The following is a 27,488-nucleotide window of genomic DNA, read 5'->3' on the forward strand; positions in this document are numbered from 1 at the left end:
CCAGTTGTAGCTTGAAACGATCCGGAGGCATAGAATGAAAGCTGTAACCTTCAGTTCAACTGACAAAGCAGTCCTCCTGACGCTTCTCGGCTGCAGGTCTGCTTTCACCAACTCACAGATTTCACGGACAACGTCTTTGCGGAAACGCAGCCTTCGGACACAGTCTGCATCACTCAGGTGCAGGTACGAACGCCTGTCTCAATATACCCGAGGTGGGTAAGGCCTCCTGCACAGCACCCTATGGGCTCTGATGCGATGAGCTCTAATCAATTGTCTCCTACGTAGCATCATGATGCAGAAGGCTCGCACAAGGTCAGTATTGTCCCCATACTTAAAGTTAAACTTTCAAAGAAGCTCAAAATGGCAGGAAAGCAGGTAGCACACGTTCGCAGTTTTCTCTTTCCCCAAGGTCTGTATGGATGGACCACACACAAAAGGTCTCGTGACCTCTCCTCTCTCTCTTTCACCCCGCCCCACCCCCGAGTCTTGTGACCTCTCTCTCCCTCCCCGGGCTACAAGCTGTAAGATCGGCTATCTCTCCCTCCTCTCTTTCCCACCCCCCCCCTTTCCCCGCCCACCGCGGCTTGTTTTGTAGCCGATCGCCGAGCCAGTGTGTCTGGACGCGAGGCCGATTCTGCCGGCCAAACCTACAACAATCCAGGCCTTCTTCAAGACGTTCGCTGGTGGCGTGTGACTGAATAAAAGAGAGAAAACTTGTGAAATCCAACAAATTTACACTTCTACGTTGACAGGTAAAAAAAAGTTGAACTTTATTATTGATTTTGGCAGGACTCCCTCCAAAATCTTCGATTTACAAACAATGGCGTCTTTCAGCGTAGATTTGTGAATGTGCGCTGGTTTTCTTAACTCACCAGAAGGTTTTTCGTGAGTGGCCAGATACGCCAACACAATAGAAAAAAATGTTGGCCAAAGTGCGAACAATTGAAAAAACTGGTGCAGACATCAGCCCCCCTATGACGTCAAAAAAAAAACTGTCCTCAAAAAATCTTAACTAAGTCAGTTATGCTGGTGCAGATCGCAGAGGGATAGTTTGAAAAAATAAATACGCCAAAAATTTGACTCAATATGCCAAAAAAAGCAACCTACTCCAAAAAAGCGGCACAAATCACTGGGGAAAATTGAGCCCTTAGTCACTGAAAAAGAAATATGATTTGATGACATGACAAAGGTAAAGACATGGCACCAGTTGCTTTCATTCTACTACTGTGAAACAGGAGGATGCAATCATTAATTTAAGAATGCACTTATTTAAGATGGGAGTTAGATTTGAATGAAACTACTTCTAATGGAATACTGCTACAACAATAACATTCAGCCTAAATAAAGCCCTGCCTTCTCTTCTCTAACCCCCTGCCCCCAAATTGTCCAGATGATAATAAAACTGCATCAGTTTGGAACCAAGCTCAAAACTGGCTCATGCAAATTACGACTATCAATAAGTTTGAGTTGAAAGATCCAAAATGGACTAATTTTTGAAGTATCAATATGACAACCCCAGATACACTGACTGTTGTGACGCAGGGCTGATGTGATGCAAGGATGCCAATCAACGTTTCCCCTCAGCTGCGCAGGTGCGCGCCCGCACATTGATCGGGAGCTCCCACGCAGGCCGCTCACACCAGTTGTTGCTGCTGGAAAAGATACCGGGCATGCACGGTGGTATTTAAAGGGAACGCGCACGAAAGAAAATAATTAGAATGGGAACACTGATGTCATCCCTTGTTGGATGCATCCCTGGAGGTTTGCTCATGTAACATCTGATCACATGACACTTGCAGGCTTTGAAATATTAAAATTGGGTCTGCTGCAATTGAGCTTCTTTGTTCATGGTTTTATGCCAGCAGTTATAGGAATTTAGGCACAGGAGTAAGTTATTCCGTCCTTCAAACCCATTTGTTTTGCCATTCAATTAGATCATGGCTGATCTGTGCCTCAACTCACCTTTGTTCCATATCCCTTGATACTTTGTCCGAACAAGGAACTATCAATTGCAGTCTTCAAAATTTCAATTGACTCAGCAGCCACAGCCTTTTGGGGGGGGTGTGAGTTCCAGATTTTTACTAACCCGGAGAGAAAAGTGCTTCCTGATTTTCTTCCTTGTTCTGGATTTGCTCACCAGTAGTTTCTCTGTATCTACCCTATTGAATCCCTTAATCATTTTAATTAGATCACCCCTCAACTTTCTAAACTCAAGGGAATATAAACCAAGTTTATGCAACCTGTTCCCATCATTTAACCGATTAAACCCTCAATTCATCCTGGTGAACTTGCGTGGTACCCCATCCAAGATCAATACATCCTTCCTGAGGTTCAGTGTCTAAATCTGAATGTAGATCTAGATCTGACCAAGGCTCTGTACAACTGAAGCATTATTTCATAGAATCATAGAAATTTACATCACGGAAGGAGGCCATTTCGGCTCATTGCGTCCAGGGCGGCCGACCAAGAGCTATCCAGCCTAATTCCACTTTCCAGCTCTTGGTCCGTAGCCCTGTAGGTTACGGCATTTTTAAGTACATATCCAAGTACTTTTTAAGTGCGATGAGGGTTTCTGCCTCTACCACCCTTTCAGGCGGTGAGTTCAAGACCCCCATCGCCCCGTGAAGAAATTTCCCCTCGTATTTCCTCTAAACCTCCCCGCCCGCCCCCCAAGTTACTTTAAATCTATGCCCTTTGGTTGTTGACCCCTCTGCCAAGGGAAGCAGGTTCTTCCTATCCACTCTATCCAGGCCCCTCATAATTTTATACACATCAATCAGGTCTCCCCTTAGCCTCCTTTGTTCCAAAGGATGGAGAATGAAACAGTTAATTCAGAGACCATGGTCCAGAACTTAAAGAAGGCTAACTTTGAAGGTATGAGGCATGAATTGGCTAGGATAAATTGGCGAATGATACTTAAAGGGTTGACAGTGGATGGGCAATGGCAGACATTTAGAGACCGCATGGATGAACTACAACAATTGTACATCCCTGTCTGGCGTAAAAATAAAAAAGGGAAGGTGGCTCAACCGTGGCTATCAAGGGAAATCAGGGATAGTATTAAAGCCAAGGAAGTGGCATACAAATTGGCCAGAAATAGCAGCAAACCCAGGGACTGGGAGAAATTTAGAACTCAGCAGAGGAGGACAAAGGGTTTGATTAGGGCAGGGAAAATAGAGTACGAGAGGAAGCTTGCAGGGAACATTAAAATGGACTGCAAAAGCTTCTATAGATATGTAAAGAGAAAAAGGTTAGTAAAGACAAATGTAGGTCCCCTGCAGTCAGAATCAGGGGAAGTCATAACGGGGAACAAAGAAATGGCAGACCAATTGAACAAGTACTTTGGTTCAGTATTCACTAAGGAGGACACAAACAACCTTCCGGATATAAAAGGGGTCAGAGGGTCTAGTAAGGAGGAGCTGCTGAGGGAAATCCTTATTAGTCGGGAAATTGTGTTGGGGAAATTGATGGGATTGAAGGCCGATAAATCCCCAGGGCCTGATGGTACTTAAGGAGCTGGCCTTGGAAATAGTGACAGTCATTTTCCAACATTCCATAGATCTGTTCCTATGGAGTGGAGGGTAGCCAATGTAACCCCACTTTTTTAAAAAAGGAGGGAGAGAGAACACAGGGAATTATAGACCGGTCAGCCTGATATTGGTAATGGGTACAATGATAGAATCAATTATGAAGAATGTCATAGCAGCGCATACGGAAAGAGGTGACATGATAAATCCATGCTGACTTGGACCTGTGAAAGGAAATCATGCTTGACAAATCTTCTGGAATTTTTTTGAGGATGTTTCCAGTAGAGTGGACAAGGGAGAACCAGTTGATGTAGTGTATTTGGACTTTCAGAAGGCTTTCGACAAGGTCCCACACAAGAGATGTGCAAAGTTAAAGCACATGGGATTGGGGGTAGTGTGCTGATGTGGATTGAGAACTGGTTGGCAGACAGGAAGCAAAGAGTAGGAGTAAATGGGTACTTTTCAGAATGGCAGGCAGTGACTAGTGGAGTACCGCAAGGTTCTATGCTGGGGCCCCAGCTGTTTACATTGTACATTAATGATTTAGACACGGGGATTAAATGTAGCATCTCCAAATTTGCGGATGACACTAAGTTGGGTGGCAGCGTGAGCTGCGAGGAGGATGCTATGAGGCTGCAGAGTGACTTGGATAGGTTAGGTGAGTGGACAAATGCATGGCAGATGAAGTATAATGTGGATAAATGTGAGATTATCCACATTGGTGGTAAAAACAGAGAGACAGACTATTATCTGAATGGTGACAGATTAGGAAAAGGGAAGGTGCAACGAGACCTGGGTGTCATGGTACATCAGTCATTAAAGGTTGGCATGCAGGTACAGCAGGCAGTTAAGAAAGCAAATGGCATGTTGGCCTTCATAGCCAGAGGATTTGAGTACAGGAGCAGGGAGGTGTTACTACAGTTGTACAGGGCTTTGGTGAGGCTACACCTGGAGTATTGTGTACAGTTTTGGTCTCCTAACTTGAGGAAGGACATTCTTGCTATTGAGGGAGTGCAGCGAAGGTTCACCAGACTGATTCCCGGGATGGCGGGACTGACATATAAAGAAAGACTGGATCAACTGGGCTTGTATTCACTGGAGTTCAGAAGAATGAGAGGGGATCTCGTAGAAACGTTTAAAATTCTGACAGGTTTAGACAGGTTGGATGCAGGAAGAATGTTCCCAATGTTGGGGAAGTCCAAAACCAGGGGTCACAGTCTAAGGATAAGGGGTAAGCCATTTAAGACCGAGATGAGGAGAAACTTCTTCACCCAGAGAGTGGTGAACCTGTGGAATTTGCTACCACAGAAAGTTGTTGAGTCCAATTCACTAAATATATTCAAAAAGGAGTTAGATGTAGTCGTTACTACTCGGGGGATCAAGGGGTATGGCGAGAACGCAGGAATGGGGTACTGAAGTTGCATGTTCAGCCATGAACTCATTTAATGGTAGTGCAGGCTTGAAGGGCCGAATGGCCTACTCCTGCACCTATTTTCTATGTTTCTATGTTTCTAAAATATACCCAGCATCTCCAAACTTTTCTCATAACCAAAATTCTCCAGTCCAGGCAACATTCTTGTAAATCTCCTCTGCACCCTTTCCAGTGCAATTACATCTTTCCTGTAATGTGGTGACCAGAGCTGCACACAGTACTCCAGCTGTGGCTTGACCAGTGTTTTATACAGTTCAAGCATAATCTCCTTGCTCTTGTATTCCATGCCTCGACTTATAAAGACAAGTATTCCATATGCCTTCTTAACCACCTTATCTATCTCCATTTTATTTTCTAACCACCCTTTAAATAATTACATTTTATACCTGTGCATTAAGCAATTAGTCATTTGTCACTCAAAAATTCAAAAACTGGAAGGCGAAGAGATTGCAAACCACAGGTGCTCAGCGCTACTTTACTCCAGAGTTGCTGGCACAGTGATATAGTGGCTTGAATCACATTTGATTAGAAAGGTATTACACAGGTAAACAAATTTCATGCTTTGCCGATAGCAATGCCACTGATCTAACATTGAATCAGTCATTCTAGGGTCAAATAAATTTGTTTGCATGTGTTTGGTCAAACTGTTACAAACTATTAAAAGAAAATAATCTATTGAGAACCGTGTGCAGTAATGGATTCCCAGCTATAGGAAGGATATTGAAAGTTTAGACTTTAAAGAAGGTACAACGGCGATTTACCAAGGTACGAGGAAATACAAATACCAAGACTTGAAAAATTGGAGCTTTTCTTATTCGAACAACATAGAATATGGTGTGAAAAAAATAGGACAGGGTAGACAGAAGCTGACTCAAATTAAAGGATTTTCTGCTATAGCTTTGAGGAAATAGTTTTCAATGTAAACCTGACAGGTACAAAATGTAATTATATAATCTTGTATCTTGGGGGCGAGAACGAAGGGCCATAGATGCAATTGTAAGGGGTTTGGAACTGAAAGCAAGAGAATTTTCTTCACAAAGAGTTGCAAGTCTGTAGAATTCACTTCCAGAGTTTGCATCTGAGGCTGAAACAACGTTAACAATAAAGATTAGATTGGATAGGTGGATGAAGGTAAAGGGGATAAAAGGATATGGGAACAGGATGGGTAAATATGTTTAGTACTATTTGGTCGCATGGAGGGTAAACACCGACACGGACTGTTGGGCCAAACGTAACATCTAGCTATGTCACTTGCTGGAAAATGAAATCCGATTCTACTGTTCATACCTGGTGTGGACATCGCATTACAGTATTAAACTGCACTCCTAAGGCACTGTCAGATGCAGAGTGAAAATCCTTCTATACTCCCTCAACCTACCTTGTATTGAAAGAATATCCATGCTATATCAGTGAAACTTTTGTTTTAATTTCCCCTTCTGGTGATGTTTCCATGATGTGAGCGAGATTGCAGTTCGAAATTATGGGCATATTTGTACTGTGGGCTTACACCCATGTTGAGACTTCTACAAACTTATTCTGCTTTGATTACTTACAGCCAGCATCGAAATTACCTCCAACCCATTAGTCTGTGCTGGAGTTAAACCGAGATCTGAGGTGAAAGCACAGTATGCTTACCTAATTTGTGCAAGTGTCCTTTCTGGCATTATATTCCTTCATTTTAAAATCACATTTCTATTAAAATCAGATATTGGGCAGAGTCTGGATGAGGGGATGAATGGGGAAGAGGCTAGGACAAAATTTCAACCATTTATGATATCTGTGGCTAAATGAATGGAGAAAATGACCTACAGAAAAGATATTGCTGATAGTCATCCACCTTTTGCATCCAATAAAACATTCATTCTGTGGAATTTCTCTCTTGTTTACATGGAAAACCATTTCCACAAAGCTATAGCAGTAAGTCCTTTACCTTAAGTAATACTATGAAAGAAAAGAAAGAGTTTGATACTCGGAACTGTTTTATTTGGAATGCACTTAAAAGCTTTTTGTTCTTCATTCGAGGTCTTTAAATGAATTTAAATATGAGAAAAGAACCAAGCCTACTCCTAACTTGAACTGAAATGCTTTCAATTTGATTAATTTTACGTTAAAGGTACAAAAGCTCATTTTAAAACCAAAAATTGTATTTATCCTCAATTCTTTCCTGTAAATAAGTAAAGTAGGGTTTAATTGGGAAAACACACCCTTATATTTCACAGGCATCTATAGTGGTCCAGTACACATGGTTAGCCAGTTTAGCCATTTTATTTCGCCATGTACCATTTGCAGAAACATCAATGTACAGAATTGTGCAACTGCAGCTCCCTGCACTGAGAGTTGCAAGGATAAATTAGCTAAGACAAGACCATGAACTACTTACTTTTCGAAGTTTTAAAATGGGAGGAGGAAAGAGATTTTTTTTCTTTAAAAAGACCAGTCATTTTGAAATTTTTGACAACAGAAATGTTAGATTAGCAATTTTTATTGCAGAGATTTAACAATGATGTTACATGACATGATTAATGTACCTCAAAACCAAGAGCATTTTAACAGCTATTCTGTGATCCGAGCATGATTAACATAATTTCTATACTACACACATTGCATAAAAATGAATACTTTCCACTTGTCCTATATTAAACAGCTTTAAAAAAGTTCACCAACTTCACATTGATTTTACCTTAAGGTCAAAGTGAGCAATGCACTTGGAATGGAGGTAGTGGACACCATTGAGAATCTGTTTGAGAAATTCCGTGGCCTCCTCTTCGGTCAAGGACTCTTTTTCAGCCAGAAAATCGAACAGCTCTCCTCCAGACACGCTGCAGTTTATTGAAGAAAAATAACTTTACAGGATTGTTTCCAACGCACTTAAAACAATTTGCTCAAATATAAAATCAATTTTAAGGCCACTCAAATGAAATCGTTTTTTTTTTAAAACATGTCATGAATGGTGCTGGAAGAGTTGATGCCACTGGCTGACAGCCAATATGGTGGAATTGGTCTTATAAAACAAGCTATCATTTGGCCTCTTACTTTGGAATGTGGCTTGTTTAAAATATTTAAATTGTACAAACCTATTTTTAAATACTCAATTTGTACAAAAGTTCTTAATAGCCTGCAGTCAGCTCAGGCAATTCGTTTTATTTCTAATACATATAAATATACATGTTTTTTCTGAGAAAAGGAAAGACTATGAAAGTATGCCCAGGCAGTAGGAAAAATATAAAAAATTAACATATTTATAAAAGTGTCTCTGTGGCATTGATCATAGATACCAACCGGAGGCAGATGAGGCAGAGGACACAAACTGAACATTTTATCGTGAACTGTAACAGGCAGCACTTTGCTGGACAACAAAGTTATGCACGCAGAGAGGTTTGAAATATTGGATATTGGGAAAGGCCCTTCAGCATTCTTAGTGCAAAACCAGGCACTTGGCCTTTCACAAGGATATGTTGCATTCTGTTTTAGCAGCTCTTTTAAGCACACAAGCAGGTCTCTCCCTTTCTCCATAGGGTATGGTAGTCAACTGGATGTGGTTAATACAATTTCTTTATTGAACCTTGGGTAATTTCATGGATGCTATTGGAGTTAGGCCTGCTTTGTGATATTTGGTGATTTTTTTTTTTTAAAAACTACATTTATTTGACCTGCATTGAACAGGCAAATCAAGTTATGGTTGTCTTTTTAAACTTTTCATTTTTTGAAAATTCAATCACAGCTTTAAACGTTAACATTTTGCCTCACAGTTTCTACTCGGAGTTCCTCATGGTTAAAGCCATAAAGTGTTTGAAACAAAAATATAAATTATATTTCAATTCAAAAGTTGAGAGACCTCATTATACCAGTTATTTCATTAGACTAGCAAACAGACAGACAGTCTGTCCCACCTGTTTAAGGTTTTGGTTTCAATAGTAAAGACCGAGAAAACAGATGAAAGTAATTTGCATTTTTCCACTTTTTCAGTATATATCTCAAATGGCACTTGATAAACATATTTATAGTTTGGATTTTATTCAGTACTTCCCTTTACACAATTTCTCAGACCCACTCGATATCACTCCCAGCCTCTACCCACAAATTTCCTTCCGATTCCTCCCCCACCTACCAGTAGTTCTGTAGCCTTACTATTGTACATCATTTTCTACACGTGCATTCCCTTCCACTTGCTCCACTAGAGGACACTAACAATATTCCAACAATGGATAGTCAAGGGCTATGGGGGGCGGGGGTCGGGAGGAAACTTAACACAATCACAATCACAAAGGAGGTGGTACTCAGTAAGATAATGGGACTAAAGGCGGATAAATCCCTTGGACCTGATGGCTTGCATCCTCGGGTCTTTAGAGAAGTAACGGCAGGGATTGTGGATGCATTGGTTGTAATTTACCAAAATTCCCTGGATTCTGGAGCGGTCCCAGCAGATTGGAAAACTGCAAATGTAATGCCCTTATTTAAAAAAAAGGAGGCAGACAAAAAGCAGGAAACTATAGGCCAGTTCGCCTAACATCTGTGGTTGAGAAAATGTTGGAGTCCATTATTAAAGAAGCAGTAGCATACATTTGGAAAAGGAAAATTTGGTCAGGCAGAGTCAGCATGGATTTATGAAGGGGAAGTCATGTTTGACAAATTTGCGGGAATTCTTTGAGGATGTAACGAACAGGGTGGATAAAGGGGAACCAGTGGATGTGGTGTATTTGGACTTCCAGAAGGCATTTGACAAGGTGCCACATAAAAGGTTACTGCACAAGATAAAAGTTCACGGGGTTGGGGGTAATATATTAGCATGGATAGAGGATTGGCTAACTAACAGAAAACAGAGAGTCAGGATAAATGGTTCATTCTCTGGTTGGCAATCAGTAACCAGTGGGGTGCCGCAGGGATCAGTGCTGGAACCCCAACTATTTACAATCTATAGTAACAACTTGGAAGAAGGGACTGAGTGTAACGTAGCCAAGTTTGCTGACAATGCAAAGATGGGAGGAAAAGCAATGTGTGAGGAGGACACAAAAAAATCTGCAAAAGGACATGGACAGGCTAAGTGAGTGGGCAAAAATTTGGCAGATGGAGTATAAAGTTGGAAAGTGTGAGGTCATGCACTTTGGCAGAAAAAAATCAAAGAGCAAGTTATTATTTAAATGGAGAAAGATTGAAAAGTGCTGCAGTACAGCGGGACCTGGGGGTACTTGTGCAGGAAACACAAAAGGTTAGTATGCAGGTACAGCAAGTGATCAGGAAGGCCAATGGAATCTTGGCCTTTATTGCAAAGAGGATGGAGTATAAAAGCAGGGAAGTCTTGCTACAGTTGTACAGGGTATTGGTGAGGCCACATCTGGAAAACTGCATGCAGTTTTGGTTTCCATATTTATGAAAGGATATACTTGCTTTGGAGGCAGTTCACAAGGTTGATTCCGAAGATGAGGAAAGGTTGAGTAGGTTGGGCCTCTACTCATTGGAATTCAGAAGAATGAGAGATGATCGTATCGAAACATACAAGATTATGAGGGGGCTTGACGGGGTGCCTGCACAGAGGATGTTTCCATTGATGGGGGAGACTAGAACTAGAGGGCATGATCTTAGAATAAGGGGCTGATCATTTAAAACTGAGATGAGGAGAAATTTCTTCTGAGGGTTGTGAATCTGTGGAATTCGCTGCCTCAGAGAGCTGTGGAAGCTGGGACATTGAATAAATTTAAGACAGAAATAGACAGCTCCTTAAACGATAAAGGGAATAAAGGAGTTATGGGGAGCAGGCAGAGAAGTGGACCCGAGTCCATGATCAGAGCAGCCATGATCGTATTAAATGGCGGAGTAGGCTCGAGGGGCTGTATGGCCTACTCCTGCTCCTATTTCCTATGTTCTTACAGTCACCAGCTACTCAGTACTGCTGTTCCTATTTTACTCTTCCCACAATGACAGTTCATTGAAATATAATCTTCACATCAGAAAATGCTAATAGTCAGTATTTATCTGTGTACTTCTCAGATTAAACCAAATTGTAAAATCTTATCTGTAGATCACACATCTCTTTCATAACACTCTCATTAGATTGTTCCCACAATTTATTGTTCAATATATTTTTCCTGCACTTTCTGTTGGCTATTCATTCATCCCTTTAAATTTTATAAGTTAACAACTCTAAAATTTTATACAGAACATTTGACAAATAGGTCTGTGCCATCACAGAGAATAAAGCTCTGTTACTGTCTATTCAGAGAAACATGAATGGACAGAAATCACTTTTAATAACAATTCTATCTTTCAGGAAAAATGCGTGTTCAGTGCGAAATCCAACAGAGCCATTCGATCAACTGACAGCAGTCAGGAGCAGAGTTCCCACTAAGGTCTGCGTGTCCGCAACCGTGCAGTGATCTGAGAGGTTCCGTGCAGACCGCTCACCTGCTTTTACATTGTAGATGTATGTGCAAAAAACTGGGCCACGCATTGGGGGAGGCAGGTCGTGCAGGAGGCAGTGCCGCTTACAGGAGACATTCTTCATTAGTGTATACTTTCTTACATTAAAAATATTGCACGATACAAGTCCTCTCCTTATATAAACGTGTTATCTGACTTACCATGAGTAACACTTTCGTCGATCTCCTAACATATTAACAGCTCTTCTGTGGCATTACTCAGTGAATCAGGTGTGATTATGTTTGGGGTCAGGGAGGGAGAAAAGGGTGTGTGTGTGCTAGGATGTGGAAGTAGGGGGAAGCACTATGTGCCAGATCCACCTGTCCTGTTGCAGAATCTCAACATAATCTAGTTTTTTTTTAATTGGGAGTTTCGATCCTTCCTTGTGCTCTTTCTATCCAGGATGATTGGATGGTCAATGACCTATTTCGCCACAGTGTACAGTTTTGAGGCCATTCTTCTGTCAACAAACCTACTCAAATTCTTTGAACGAGAACTAAGTTAACAGATGAGAGTAATCCAGTAGATGGAGATTTCTTGGATTTTCAAATGGCAATTGTCAAATTTCCTCATGCAATGCTGGTAAGGAGGTTTAAGGCCCATTGAATAGCTGACAATTTTCTAAATGGATTAGGAGCAGGCTTGATAACAGGAGAGAGGATTTTATTTTGAGTTTACCAGTGCAGCATAAAACTAGCATTGTGGATTGGGCACCTGTTGCAGAAACCGGCCAATTTCCGTTGATTTCAAGGGAAAAGGAAAAATAGGATGGTTCCAAAACGAGAGCATGACCCGCAGCAGCAATCTTATGCTCCCGTGGTAAATTGAAATGACTCCCAAGATAGTGTCAAATGGAAAATGCTCTGTCTGGGAAAAAGCAACCAGTGGAGTTCCACAGGAATCTCTTCTGGGACTCCTTTTTACAATAATCTATGAATGATATGGAACAAGGCATCTGCAAGTTTAATATAAATTTGACGATGACACAATGCTCTGTATGGAGTAGAAAGGTGAATTATCTTCCCAGACAGACTTGGACTAATTATTTAAATATGCTGAGATAGACTAATGTATTTTAAAGTGGATAAATGTAAGGTAATGCCTTACAGGTAACAGCAGACAAAGGAGCACACTGACAAAAGCTGAAATTGAAAATGATTTGGAAGTGATCACTGATTACACACACAGTACTTGGTCATGGTAAGACAATTACTATTGGATATTGGAGTGTAACTGGAAAGCATTGACCATGTCAGAATAAGTTATATAGACATGGGGAGGCCAATTCTGGAATATGACTTGCAGCTTGTGCCATCCTTTCTCAGAAAAATAAATAAATGAATTGGAAAGGGTTTACAGAAGAGTGATTTTAGACTAAGGGAACTAAGTTATGAAGAGAGGCTCAAGTATTTTCATTGGGGGAAACAAGACCGAGGAAAGAAATGCTACGTCTTTCGACAGCGCCTCCCAAACCCGCGACCTGTACCACCTAGCAGGATAAGGGCAGCATGCGCACGGGAACACTATCACCTCCAAGTCGTACACCATCCAGACTTGGAAATATATTGCCGATCCTGTATCGCCGCTGGGTCAAAATCCTGGAACTCACTAACAGCACTGTGGGAGTAGCTTCAGCACACAGACTCAAGCGATTCAAGGCGGCGGCTCATCACCCCCTTCTCAAGGGCATTTAGGGATGGGCAATAAATGTTGGCCTTGCCAGGAACGCCCACATCAAGTGAATGAAATTTTTAAAAAATGATTCAAAGTTGGTTTGGTATCAACTGGCACTCCAAGAAGCAGCAAAATCGGTATCTGTAGAGGGGGGGGTGAAGGTTTATAGACATATTAACCACATTGCTTGGGTTTCATCCAGAGGAAGTGTCATGTATGTACTTTTGAGATCACTAGCCACTAGATGGCGTCATTGTTGGAGGCCATTGGGCTGCACGCACGTGTGCAGCCCAAGTATAAAAGGCCAGCCATTTTGTATATTAGTCACTTTGGGCCTTAATAAAGCAGAGCCAAGGTCATATCTCTTGCAGTTAAACAGTACTCAGTCTAACAGTTATTGCATGCACAACATTTGGTGACGAGGCAACAAGAACCTTTGCATGCAAAAATGAGCACAATTGGATTGTTGGAGCGATTTGTGGAAGAAGTTTGGACAGACTTTGTGAGCTGTTTGAGCCAGTTTTTTGTGGCCCACAAAATGGAGGAGGTCGGCATCGCAGATCGGTGCCGGGCGGTGTTCCTCACAGTTTGCGGTCCAAAAATTTACGGTCTGATAAAAGAATCTACTCCTGCCTGTGAGTCCAACAGAGAAGGCATATGAAGAATTGTGTAAACTGGTACAGGACCACCTTAAGCCAGATGAAGACATCATCATCTCGAGATGCAGATTTTACATGCACGTTCGCTCAGAGGGCCAGAATGCGGCAGAATTCATTGCCGACCTGAGACACTTAGCGGGACCGTCTAAGTTTGGGGCTGTGTTGGCAGACATGCTGTGGGACTTCTTTGTAATCGGCATCAACCACGAGATGATCCTGCGTAAACTACTGGCGGTGGAGATGTTGGACTTGAACAGGGCCAACACGATTGCTCAGTCATGCATGACAATGGAAAGAAGTGTAAAGCAGATATCAGTGAAAAAAAAAAATCAAAACTCGGCAAGTACTGTAAAAATGATTGATTCGGCATTCGGCATAGCGGCACATGGCAGGGTCTACCCGACTGCGTACGTGAAACCTGTGGCTGCTCAAAGTCCGCCAGCGGGAATGCATCCGATTTCTCTGTGTTGGCGTTGTGGGGGAAATTACCGGCACCAGCAGTGCCGATTTAAACAATATAGTTGTAAAGGCTGTCTGAGAGTGGGGCATCTCCAGCGCAAGTGTCTGCAGATGAGCAAGCGTGCTGCGACACACCACGTAGAGGATGATAGTCAGACTAGCGCAGATCCGGATACACAATCCGAGATACCAGAGGAGCAAGCGTATGGACTGTACTCGTTCCTAACTAAGAGCAAACCGATAATGATCAACGTGAAATTTAATGGGGTGCCGGTATCGATGGAACTAGACACGGGGGCGAGTCAATCGATAATGAGCCAGAGGGCATTCGACAAGCTGTGGGATACTAAGGCTGTGAGGCCCAGGCTGAGTCCAGTCAATGCCAAGTTGCACACGTACACCAAAGAACTCATAACGGTGATTGGCAGTGCCACAATTAAAGTGTCATATGATGGTAACTCATGAACCACACCACTATGGATTGTCCCAGGCAATGGCCCAACGCTGTTCGGCAGGAACTGGCTTGAAAAAAAACAAATGTGATTGGAACGACATCAAGGCGTCGTCGTCGGAGAAAGATACATGTGCCCAAGTATTGAGCAAGTTGCCCTCGCTGTTCGAACCGAGTATCAGCAACTTCACAGGAGCCAAGGTGCAGATCCACGTGGACTCGGATGCAAGACCCGTCCATAATAAAGCTCGGGCAGTTCCATATATGATGAGGGAGAAGGTCGAAATCGAACTGGACAGACTCCAGCGTGAAGGGATCATATCACCATTTGAATTTAATGAATGGGCCAGCCCCATTGTTCCTGTGCTGAAAAGTGATGGCACAGTCAGAATCTGTGGAGACGACAAGGCTATGATTAACAGGGTTTCGAAACAGGATCAGTACCCGTTACCGAAGGCTGATGACTTGATTGCAACGCTAGCCGGGGGGGAAGTTGTTCACCAAACTGGACGACATCAGTCTACATGACACAGGGGCTGGTCGAGATGTCGAAGAGACTTACGTGCTTTAACACGCATAAAGGACTATTTATCAATCACAGGTGCTCTTTTGGAATTCGCTCAACTGCAGCAATATTTCAGAGGAACATGGAGAGTCTACTGAAGTCCATTCCTAGAACCGTCGTGTTCCAAGATGACATCCTGGTCACAGGTCGTGACTCCGAGAAACATCTGAACAACCTGGAAGAGGTTCTACATCGTCTGGACAAAGTGGGACTCAGACTGAAACCAGAGGTCGAATTCCTGGGGAGGAAAATTACTGCTGACGGCACCAGGCTCATGGATGCGAAAACCAAGGCCATCAAGAATGTACTCAAGCCGCAGAATGTGACGGAGCTGCGTTCGTTCCTGGGTCTACTCAACTACTTCGGTAACTTCCTACCTAAATTGAGCACCTTATTAGAATCACTACACATGCTGTTAAGAAAAGGCGACAACTGGGTGTGGGGTGCGTCTCAAGACAGAGCTTTTGAGAAAGCCACTATACTCCTTTGCTCGAACAAGCTGCTGGTACATGACGACCCATGTAAACGTTTAGTATTGGCCTGTGATGCTTCGTCATAGAAAATAGGTGCAGGAGTAGGCCATTCGGCCCTTCCAGCCTGCACCGCCATTAAATGAGTTCATGGCTGAACATGCAACTTCAGTAACCAATTCCTGCTTTCTCGCCATACCCCCTGATCCCCCTAGTAGTAAGGACTACATCTAACTCCTTTTTGAATATATTTAGTGAATTGGCCTCAACAACTTTCTGTGGTAGAGAATTCCACAGGTTCACCACTCTCTGGGTGAAGAAGTTTCTCCTCATCTCAGTCCTAAATGGCTTACCCCTTATCCTTAGACTGTGACCCCTGGTTCTGGACTTCCCCAACATTGGGAACATTCTTCCTGCATCTAACCTGTCTAAACCCATCAGAATTTTAAACGTTTCTATGAGGTCCCCTCTCATTCTTCTGAACTCCAGTGAATACAAGCCCAGTTGATCCAGTCTTTCTTGATAGGTCAGTCCCACCATCCCGGGAATCAGTCTGATGAACCTTCGCTGCACTCCCTCAATAGCTAGAATGTGCTTCCTCAGGTTAGGAGACCAAAACTGTACACAATACTCCAGGTGTGGCCTCACCAAGGCCCTGTACAACTGTAGCAACACCTCCCTGCCCCTGTACTCAAATCCCCTCGCTATGAAGGCCAACATGTCATTTGCTTTCTTAACCGCCTGCTGTACCTGCATGCCAACCTTCAATGACTGATGTACAATGACACCCAGGTCTCGTTGCACCTTCCCTTTTCCTAATCTGTCACCATTCAGATAATAGTCTGTCTCTCTGTTTTTACCACCAAAGTGAACAACCTCACATTTATCCACATTATACTTCATCTGCCATGCATTTGCCCACTCACCTAACCTATCCAAGTCACTCTGCAGCCTCATAGCATCCTCCTCACAGCTCACACTGCCACCCAACTTAGTGTCATCCACAAATTTGGAGATACTACATTTAATCCCCTCGTCCAAATCATTAATGTACAATGTAAACAGCTGGGGCCCCAGCACAGAACCTTGCGGTATCCCACGAGTCACCGCCTGCCATTCTGAAAAGTACCCATTGACTCCTACTCTTTGCTTCCTGTCTGACAACCAGTTCTCAATCCATGTCAGCACACTACCCCCAATCCCATGTGCTTTAACTTTGCACATTAATCTCTTGTGTGGGACCTTGTCGAAAACCTTCTGAAAGTCCAAATATACCACATCAACTGGTTCTCCCTTGTCCACTCTACTGGAAACATCCTCAAAAAATTCCAGAAGATTTGTCAAGCATGATTTCCCTTTCACAAATCCATGCTGACTTGGACCTATCATGTCACCTCTTTCCAAATGCACTGCTATGACATCCTTAATAATTGATTCCATCATTTTACCCACTACAGACGTCAGGCTGACCGGTCTATAATTCGCTGTTTTCTCGCTCCCTCCTTTTTTAAAAAGTGGGGTTACATTGGCTACCCTCCACTCAATAGGAACTGATCCAGAGTCAATGGAATGTTGGAAAATGACTGTCAATGCATCCGCTATTTCCAAGTCCACCTCCTTAAGTACTCTGGGATGCAGTCTATCAGGCCCTGGGGATTTATCGGCCTTCAATCCCATCAATTTCCCCAACACAATTTCCCGACTAATAAGGATTTCCCTCAGTTCCTCCTCCTTACTAGACCCTCTGACCCCTTTTATATCCGGAAGGTTGTTGGTGTCCTCCTTAGTGAATACCGAACCAAAGTACTTGTTCAATTGGTCCGCCATTTCTTTGTTCCCCGTTATGACTTCCCCTGATTCTGACTGCAGGGGACCTACGTTTGTCTTTACTAACCTTTTTCTCTTTACATATCTATAGAAACTTTTGCAATCCGTCTTAATGTTCCCTGCAAGCCTCTTCTCGTACTCCATTTTCCCTGCCCTAATCAAACCCTTTGTCCTCCTCTGCTGAGTTCTAAATTTCTCCCAGTCTCCGGGTTCGCTGCTATTTCTGGCCAATTTGTATGCCACTTCCTTGGCTTTAATACTATCCCTGATTTCCCTTGATAGCCACGGTTGAGCCACCTTCCCTTTTTTATTTTTACGTCAGACAGGAATGTACAATTGTTGTAGTTCATCCATGCGGTCTCTAAATGTCTGCTATTGCCCATCCACAGTCAACCCCTTAAGTATCATTCGCCAATCTATCCTAGCCAATTCACGCCTCATACCTTCAAAGTTAGCCATCTTTAAGTTCTGGACCATGGTCTCTGAATTAACTGTTTCATTCTCCATCCTAATGCAGAATTCCACCATATTATGGTCACTCTTCCCCAAGGGGCCTCGCACAACGAGATTGCTAATTAATCCTCGCTCATTACACAACACCCAGTCTAAGATGGCCTCCCCCCTAGTTGGTTCCTCGACATATTGGTCTAGAAAACCATCCCTTATGCACTCCAGGAAATCCTCCTCCACCGTATTGCTTCCAGTTTGGTTAGCCCAATCTATGTGCATATTAAAGTCACCCATTATAACTGCTGCACCCTTATTGCATGCACCCCTAATTTCCTGTTTGATGCCCTCCCCAACATCACTACTACTGTTTGGAGGTCTGTACACAACTCCCACTAACGTTTTTTGCCCTTTGGTGTTCTGCAGCTCTACCCATATAGATTCCACATCATCCAAGCTAATGTCCTTCCTAACTATTACATTAATCTCCTCTTTAACCAGCAATGCTACTCCACCTCCTTTTCCTTTTATTCTATCCTTCCTGAATGTTGAGTACCCCTGGATGTTGAGTTCCCAGCCCTGATCGTCCTGGAGCCACGTCTCCGTAATCCCAATCACATCATATTTGTTAACATCTATTTGCAGAGTTAATTCATCCACTATGGATGAATTGGTTGCGTACTCCAACAAGCTAACGAGTGAGGTAAACTTCAACCAGTCGCGTATGCTTCAACACGTTTGTCTAAAGCGGAAAGAGCCTACAGCATGGTAGAGAAAGAAGCACTAGCCTGTGTGTATGTGGTTAAAAAGATGCATCAGTACCTGTTTGGTCTTCGGTTTGCAAGCCGCTCATTTCACTGTTCTCTGAAAACAAAGGTATCAATACCAATGCTTCATCCCGCATTCAGAGGTGGGCACTAACATTATCCGCTTACGGTTATGTCATTCGCCATAGACCTAGCACCGAGAATTGTGCCGATGCTTTGAGCCATCTGCCATTGCCCACACTGGAGGTGGAACACCACAACTGGCGGATGTATTGCTACTTATGAATGCCTTTGAGAGTGAAGGAACCCCTGTCACGGCTCAACAAGACAATACCTGGACCAGCCAGGACGCGATTTTATCGGTGGTGAAGAGTTGCATCCTCAAAGGTGATTGGGCTGCCATACCCAAGCAAATATGCGAGGAGACCAAACCTTACATTCGTCGCAAAGACGAACTGTCTATTCAGTCGAATTGTATACTGTGGGGCAATCGTGTTGTTATGCCCAAGAAAGGGAGAGAGAAATTTGTATGTGAGTTGCATAGCACACATCCCGGCATTGTAATGATGAAAGCCATCGTCAGGTCTCATGTATGGTGGCCTGGAATTGACTCTGAGCTGGAATCATGTATGCATCAGTGCAACACTTATATGCAGCTCAGCAAAACACCAGCGGAATCGCCGCAGAGACTGTGGTCGTGGCCGTCCAAACCATGGTCCAGGATCCACAAAGACTTTGCAGGTCCCTTCCTGGGGAAGATGTTTTTAGTTGTCATGGATGTATATTCGAAGTGCTAGAGTGTATAATCATGTCATCCAGCACATCCACAGCTCTAATTGAGAATCTCCGTGTCATCTTCACGACACATAGTCTGCCTGACATCGTTGTTAGCAACAACGGATCGTGCTTCACCAGTCAGGAGTTTCAAGAGTTCATGAAACTCAATGGTATCAAACATGCAAGGTCAGCACCATTCAAACCTGCATCCAATGGACAAGCAGAACGTGCTGTCCAAATCATAAAGCAGAGTATTAAGTGAGTAACCCAAGGGTCACTGCAGACCCGCCTGTCATGCATACTGCTGAGTTACAGGACAAGACCACACACGCTTACCGGGGTCTTGCCTGCTGAACTAATGATGGAGCGGTCTTAAGATCAAGCTATCTCTTGTACACCCTGACTTGAATAATCATGTTGAATATAGAAGACAACGGCAGCAAGGGTATCAGGATTGTGCAGCTGTGTCAAGCGATATTTCTATAATTGATCCTATATATGTTCTGAATTATGGTCAGGGTCCCAAGTGGATCGCTGGTACTGTCATGGCCAAGGAGGGCAACATAGTATTTATTACCAAGCTCAAAAATGGGCAAACATGCAGAAAACTATGGATCAGACAAAGCTGCGGCACACAGACAAACCGGAACAGTCGGAGGAAGAGACAATCGATGACCAACCAACCTACCGCCAGTCATCAGAGGATTCAGTGGTCATCAGTGAATCGGGACTTTCAATCCCTGACATGGCCATTGCCACTCCCACTAGGTCAGCCACCAGTCACAACAGACCCCGTACACTCACCCAAGGCTGGAGTTGAACTGAGACAGTCAAGCCAGGAGTGTAAAACACCAGACCGTCTCAATTTGTAAAAGACTGTGTTAATATCTGAGGGGGGTATTGTTGGAATCACGAGCAACTAGATGGCGTCACTGTTGGAGGCCATTGGGCTGCATGCATGTGTCTGCAGCCCAAGTATAAAAGGCCAGCCATTTTGTATATTAGTCACTTTGGGCCTTAATAAAGCAGAGCCAAGGTCATACCTCTTGCAGTTAAACAGTTCTCAGTCTAACAGTTACTGCATACACAACAGGAAGGAACTTAGCATTCCTTAAAGTAAGGGAACATGTAGTGTTGGGTGACATCCGCAATAGAATAAATCAAATGTGGCCTCTGAATGCAATGGACTTGATTGAAGGAATGCAGTTTTCACACTGAATTTTCTTAGGTTCTTATGAAGCTTTGAAATCGATTTGATTTACAGTTTTGATTAATTGCAAATTTACCTTTATACCTGCTTTTTACAACAGCTTGACTTCTGAGGGAAGAGCAGGATATCAGGCTCGCAGGCAAGGTTTTTGCTTTAAGTTTCCCGCGACACACTGCGAACTAGTGCAGCACTCAGAGTTCAGTCTCGTTAAAAAAAACTATCATGGACCAAAGCTATGAAGAAGAACTGCTATGATGAGCTTTTAATGTTTTGAAATTGGTCCTGTAAATTAAGCAATGTACTCTATCTAGATTTGCTGTTTTTGTTCTTGCTTCCGTTTATTATTAATGCAAAATTATACAGTTCTCTTAAATAACATGAGTAATTACGTTGTTATGCATGCTTGGATGACCAACTGCCCAACAGATAAACACTGATCAATGTGGCTGAACATTTAGGTCTTCTGGTCCTTTGTACTATTTTCTAGGACAAAGGGGCTAGCAAGTGAACAGCTAGAAACTGGCAACAAAATGGCTTCTGAATTCGTAATGTGCCATTGAGAGTCTATTTTCTCCTTAATAATTCCAATGTATTTCAGTACTCTGCTAACTATATAATGGTTGGTAGAGAAATGAGCACTTCGCAGTACTGAATAAAGCAGGTGAATGGCAGAGTGCATCGCGATGACACAATGTCAAACAAGATTCCCCCTTCATTTTGATTAAATAGAAAAATCAAGTTCTGTGTAAGGAAACAGATTTTACTTTAGTTGATTATAATGCATTTCCTTTTATTTAATCAATAAAAGCTTGAAAAGGGAATTTGGTATAGGCAGATGCTCAATTACTCACAATGCAGGTATGTACTAATAGGCATTGTTGATTCCTTTTGTAGTTTAAAAATAATTTTATTTACAATGATTTCTGAAGGAGGTTATGCACATCTTCCACTTAAGCTGCACTATTTGAAATATGACAACTGATTTACTTAATATACGTTACAGAAACATGCATCACAAAAAGTGTGACTAATGTTGAAACTTTACTGTCCCTCATTCTCATGAGATAAAGTAACTGGTTCCCTCATGACATCTCCAAACTCTGCCACCATAGTGCATTTTACGTCAAACATCTCCGATGAATTATGATCTACAACGCTCACAACAGCACATGGAAAATTAACTGGTCCCCTCAAATTAAAAGTTATTTTTCAGTGCATTTACACAATGAGGGTTAAACAACTTAAATATTCAAAGATTTACTTACAGTTCAAGAATAAGGATCACATCAGTTTTATTTTCATAAACATCACGCATAGTTATGATATTTGGGTGCTGTATCTCCTTTAAGATGTTGACTTCTCTCTCGATGTCTTCACGGCTCACTCCACGGCGGCTTGACTTTGAGCGGCGCTTTTTGATAAATTTCGCTGCATACCCGATTCCAGAGCTTTTCTCCGTGCATTTTTTCACTATTGCAAACTGTCCACTGAAAAAAAAAAGACAGAGCTATAATGCCAAAATAACAATCACGGGTAGAACTACAAACACTACAGAACATAAGAATTAGGAGCAGGAGTAGGCCATACAGCCCATCGAGCCTGCCATTCTTGAAGATCATGGCTGATCTTCACCCTTCAACTCCACTTTCCCGCCCAATCCCCATATCGCTCGATTCCCCTAAAGTCCAAAATCTGTCGGTCTCAGCCTTGAATATACTCCATCCACAGCTGGGGTCGATCATTTCCCAACCATCAGTGAAGAAATTCTTCCTCATCTCAGTCTTAAATGGCCGACCCCATATCCTGAGACTATGCCCTCTAGTTCTAGACTCTCCAGCCAGAAGAAACAACCTCTCAGCATCTACCCTGTCAATTCCCGCCAGAATCTTGTATGTTTCAATGAGATCACCTCTCATTCTTCTAAATTCCAGAGTATAGGCCCAATCTGCTCAATCTTCCCTGATAGGACAACCCGTTCATCCCAACCCTTTCATCCCAGGAATCAATCTAGTGAACCTTTGTTGCACCACCTCGAAGGCAAGTGTATTCTCCTAAATAGAAGAGCTGTGACAAATATAGCAGACTATCGTATGCAATGATGTCTTATAATGTGAATTGCACAGTTGTTTCCCATGCTTGTGCAATAAATAATGCATAGAAACATAGAAAATAGGTGCAGGAGTAGGCCATTCGGCCCTTCGAGCCTGCACCACCATTCAATAAGATCATGGCTGATCATTCACCTCAGTACCCCTTTCCGGCTTTCTCTCCATACCCCTTGATCCCTTTAGCCGTAAGGGCCATATCTTACTCCCTCTTGAATATATCCAATGAACTGGCATCAACAACTATCTGTGGTAGGGAATTCCACCGGCTTCAGAAACTAAATTTAAATGGAAATGTTGCCCCTTTAAGAATATGAAAGCCTTTGAGCAAAATACTTCACTTAATGACTTAAAAAAAATGCATTGTATCAATTTTAGCAGGGACATAGAAACATAGAAAATAGGAGCAGTAGGCTATTCGGCTCTTTGAATCTGCACCACCATTCAATATGATCATGGCTGATCCTCTATCTCAACACCATATTCCTGCTTTTTCCCCATACCCCTTAATATCTTTTGTTTCTAGAAATCTATCTCTCTCCCTCTTAAAGAGAGAATTCCACAGGTACACCACCCTCAGTGAAAAAATGTCTCCTCATCTCGGTCCTAAATTTCCTACCCCGTATCCTGAGACTGTGACCCCTTGTTCTAGATTTCCCAGACAGGGGATACATCCTCCCCGTATCCAGTCTGTCCAACCCAGTCAGAATTTTATACATTTCAATGAGATACCCCCCTCATTCTTCTAAACTCATGTGAATACAGGCCTAGTTGACCCAATCTCTCCTCATATGACAGTCCTGCCATCCCAGGAATCAGACTGGTGAACCTTCGCTGTACTCCCTCAATGGCAACTATATCCTTTCTTAGGTAAGCAGACCAAAACTGCACACAATACTCCAGGTGCGGTCTCACCAAGGCCCTGTATAACTGTAGTAAGACATCCTTGCTCCTATAATCAAATCCTCTTGCAACAAAGGCCAACATACCATTTGCCTTCCTAACTGCTTGCTTTCAAGGACTGGTGTACAAGGACACCAGGTCCCTCTGTACATCGACACTTCCCAAGCCATCACCATTTAAATAATACTTTGTCCTTATGTTTTTCTGACCAAAGTGGATAACTTCACATTTATCCACGTTATACTGCATCTGCCATGTGTTTGCCCACTCACTCAATCTATCCAAATCGCCTTGTCGCGTCTCTGCATGTTCCTCACAACCCCACCTAGTTTTGTGACATCAACAAACTTGGAAATATTACATTCTGTTCCCTCATCCAAATCATTTATATATACCTTGTATTGTGACTAGCTGGGGCCCAAGCACTGATCCCTGTGGCACCCCACTAATCACTACCTGCCACCCCAAAAAAGACCCGTTTATTCCCACTCTATGTTTCCTGTCAGTTAACAAATTTTCAATCCATGCTAATACATTTCCCCCAATCCTATGTGCTTTAATTTTGCACACTAACCTCTTATGTAGGACTTTATCAAAGGCCTTCTGAAAATCCAAATACACTACATCCACTGGTTCTCCCTTATCTATTCTATCAGTTACATCCTCAAAAAACTCCAGTAGTTTTGTCAAACATGATTTTCCTTTCATAAATCCAGGTCGACTTTGTTTAATCCCGTTGATATTATCCAAGTACGCCATTATCACATCTTTTATAATAGACTAGCATTTTCCCTAATACTGATGTTAGGCTAACCGGTCTGTAGTTCCCTGTTTTTTCTCTCTCCCTCCTTTTTTTTTTTAAAAATAGACATCTACTTTTACTTTAGCCAAACTCCTGTAATATTTTCATTTAATTTTTTTTTTTAAAAAACAGAATTTTTCTGAATAAATGTTTTGAAAGACGAGATACACTCACCGGATCCAGTGCAAACACACATACATTAAATAATACAAAAATAAATGAAGACACACCGAATAATAAAATTGCTGCACAATCAGCAATAAGTTTTTAAATGTCGTTTGTAAGATGGTCTGATTGTTGGGTGTGTTTTCTCTCCTGCCTTCTTGCAATTGTTTATTCTGCCAGGGTACAATTCCCACAGGGACGAATCACCTTCCAGAAACTGATCCAAATATCGAACATGGACTGTATGTGTTGGCAGGCCATTCAACTACAAATGGGAGGGTGAGGAGCAAAGTGTAACCCAATCTTATCCTTAACTGGTGTTCACACGTGGACTTTCAACAGAGGTCATTGGATTGTGATCAGGAGCCAAGAACCTGGGAGATTTCCCCCTTGTTAACCTAGTGATACAGAGACTAACTGCACCTCACCCTGGATGAGATTTATCAACTCAACATAAACTGGGATTCAAATCTGAAACCTTGCTTATCTGTGGGGCCAAATTATTAGTGAATACAATTAGTGGATACAAAAGGTTACTGCAGAAGATAAAGGTACGCGGAGTCAGAGGAAATGTATTAGCATGGATGGAGAATTGGCTGGCTAACAGAAAGCAGAGAGTCGGGATAAATGGGTCCTTTTCGGGTCGGAAATCGGTGGTTAGTGGTGTGCCACAGGGATCGGTGCTGGGACCACAACTGTTTACAATATACATAAATGACCTGGAAGAGGGGACAGAGTGTAGTGTAACAAAATTTGCAGATGACAAAGATTAGTGGGAAAGCGGGTTGTGTAGAGGACAGAGAGATTTAGATAGGTTAAGCGAATGGGTTAAGGTTTGGCAGATGGAATACAATGTCGGAAAATGTGAGGTCATCCACCTTGTGAAAAAAAAAAAAACAGTAAAAGGGATTATTATTTGAATGGGGAAAAATTACAACATGCTGCGATGCAGAGGGACCTGGGGGTCCTTGTGCATGAAACTCTCCCAAAAAGTTAGTTTGCAGGTGCAGCAGGTAATCAGGAAGGCGAATGGAATGTTGGCCTTCATTGCGAGAGGGATGGAGTACAAAAGCAGGGAGGTCCTGCTGCAACTGGATAGGGTATTGGTGAGGCCGCACCTAGAGTACTGCGTGCAGTTTTGATCACCTTACTTAAGGAAGGATATACTAGCTTTGGAGGGGGTACAGAGACAATTCACTAGGCCGATTCTGGAGATGAGGGGGTTACCTTATGATGATAGATTGAGCAGACTGGGTCTTTACTCGTTGGAGTTCAGAAGGATGAGGGGTGATCTTATAGAAACATTTAAAATAATGAAAGGGATAGACAAGATAGAGGCAGAGAGACTGTTTCCATTGGTCGAGGAGACTAGAACTAGGGGGCACAGCCTCAAAATACGGGGGAGCCAATTTAAAACCGAGTTGAGAAGGAATTTCTTCTCCCAGAAGGTTGTGAATCTGTGACATTGTCTGCGCAAGGAAGCAGTTGAGGCTAGCTCATTGAATGTATTCAAATCACAGATACATAGATTTTTAACCAATAAGGGAATTAAGGGTTACAGGGAGCAGGCGGGCAAGTGGAGCTGAGTCCTCGGCCAGATCAGCCATGATCTTGTTGAATGGCGGAGCAGGCTCGAGGGGCTAGATGGCCTATTCCTGTTGCTAATTCTTCTGTTATGTTTTCGGGCAGTCCTACTCTTAATTTTAAAACATTCATTTTAAACTGAGTTTTTGACGCAGAACAGTGATGCCTCTGGTGCTCTCTTGCTTTACGTGCTCCTGAAATTAAGTAAATATCATTAATCTGCAGTATCCAATAAGTATATTTATATACTGCATGAGATCAAGATGATTTTTTGAAGAGAGCACAATCATCATCATAGGCAGTCCCTCGGAATCGAGGAAGACTTGCTTCCATTCCTGAAGTGAGTTCTTTGGTGGCTGAACAGTCCAATGCGAGAGCCACAGACTGTCACAGGTGGGACAGTCGTTGAGGGAAGGGGTGGATGGGACTGGTTTGCCGCACGCTCTTTCCGCTGTCTGCGCTTGATTTCTGCATGCTCTTGGCGTTGAGAGTCGAAGTGCTCAGCGCCCTCCCAGCAAAGAATTCTCTTTCGAAAGTTACACTGATGTGGAAATATGCAGGCTATGGCAACATAAAATGGAAAGACCCCCGAGAGTAAGTTTAAGGTGTCTTGAACATAAAATGAATTACCAATTGAAATTTGATTAGTCATGCTTCCTTAGCATCGCCAGTAACTAGAATATATCAACAGGGTACAGACAAAATGTAATCAAGGAAATGGAATAGATTGTAACTAGAATAACTCAATCACCAGGGCACAGACAAATGTGTAGTCAAAAGGAGATGGGACAGACTATAGAATAGTATAAAGCAAGAGGGGAAACCCCACGTAGGCAGCGAGAATCTCGGACCAACACTCGACAGAAGCAGGGACCAGGGGGAGAGACCCTTGAAAGAACAGTGTCAGGGCCGGATTGATCATCCGGGGAGGTATTGGGTAACTATGAGAGTATTTTGAGTGGAAAGGAACACCTACACCTTTTGGAATGCCTTTTCTGCAGAGTTAAGCAGAGTTAAATAGAGTATAAGTAGTGAGTGTTGTACTTCTTCTGTTTCGGGAATTCTAGGAGTATAAGTAGGGAGTCTTGTACTTTTCCTGTATTAAACTAACATTAACGGTACTGTCATTGTCCAGTGTGTAATTTGATATTTAACTCAGGAACTGTCGCAGGCAACTACTAGTCACACAACTAGAGAAATTGCCGTTTGTGCAACACTGAGCAGATCTCTGCAAATAATGACCCATATTT

General features: G+C 42.7%; 1 protein-coding gene across 7 annotated transcripts in view; it reads right to left on the reverse strand.

Moving 5' to 3' along the window:
• dapk1 (death-associated protein kinase 1) overlaps positions 1-27,488 on the reverse strand; it is a 280,231-nt gene that overhangs the window by 157,966 nt on the left and 94,777 nt on the right. For all 7 annotated transcript variants that reach the window (XM_070882090.1, XM_070882084.1, XM_070882078.1 and 4 more), the window contains exons 3-4: positions 21,945-22,166; positions 7,640-7,778 (exon numbers count right to left, since the gene is read on the reverse strand). In XM_070882090.1, coding sequence (XP_070738191.1) covers positions 7,640-7,778; positions 21,945-22,166 — 361 coding nt within the window. The remainder of the gene's footprint in view (positions 1-7,639; positions 7,779-21,944; positions 22,167-27,488) is intronic.

This window comes from Pristiophorus japonicus, chromosome 1 (genome assembly GCF_044704955.1).
Source record: "Pristiophorus japonicus isolate sPriJap1 chromosome 1, sPriJap1.hap1, whole genome shotgun sequence".
In the NCBI taxonomy this organism is placed as follows: Eukaryota; Metazoa; Chordata; class Chondrichthyes; family Pristiophoridae; genus Pristiophorus; species Pristiophorus japonicus.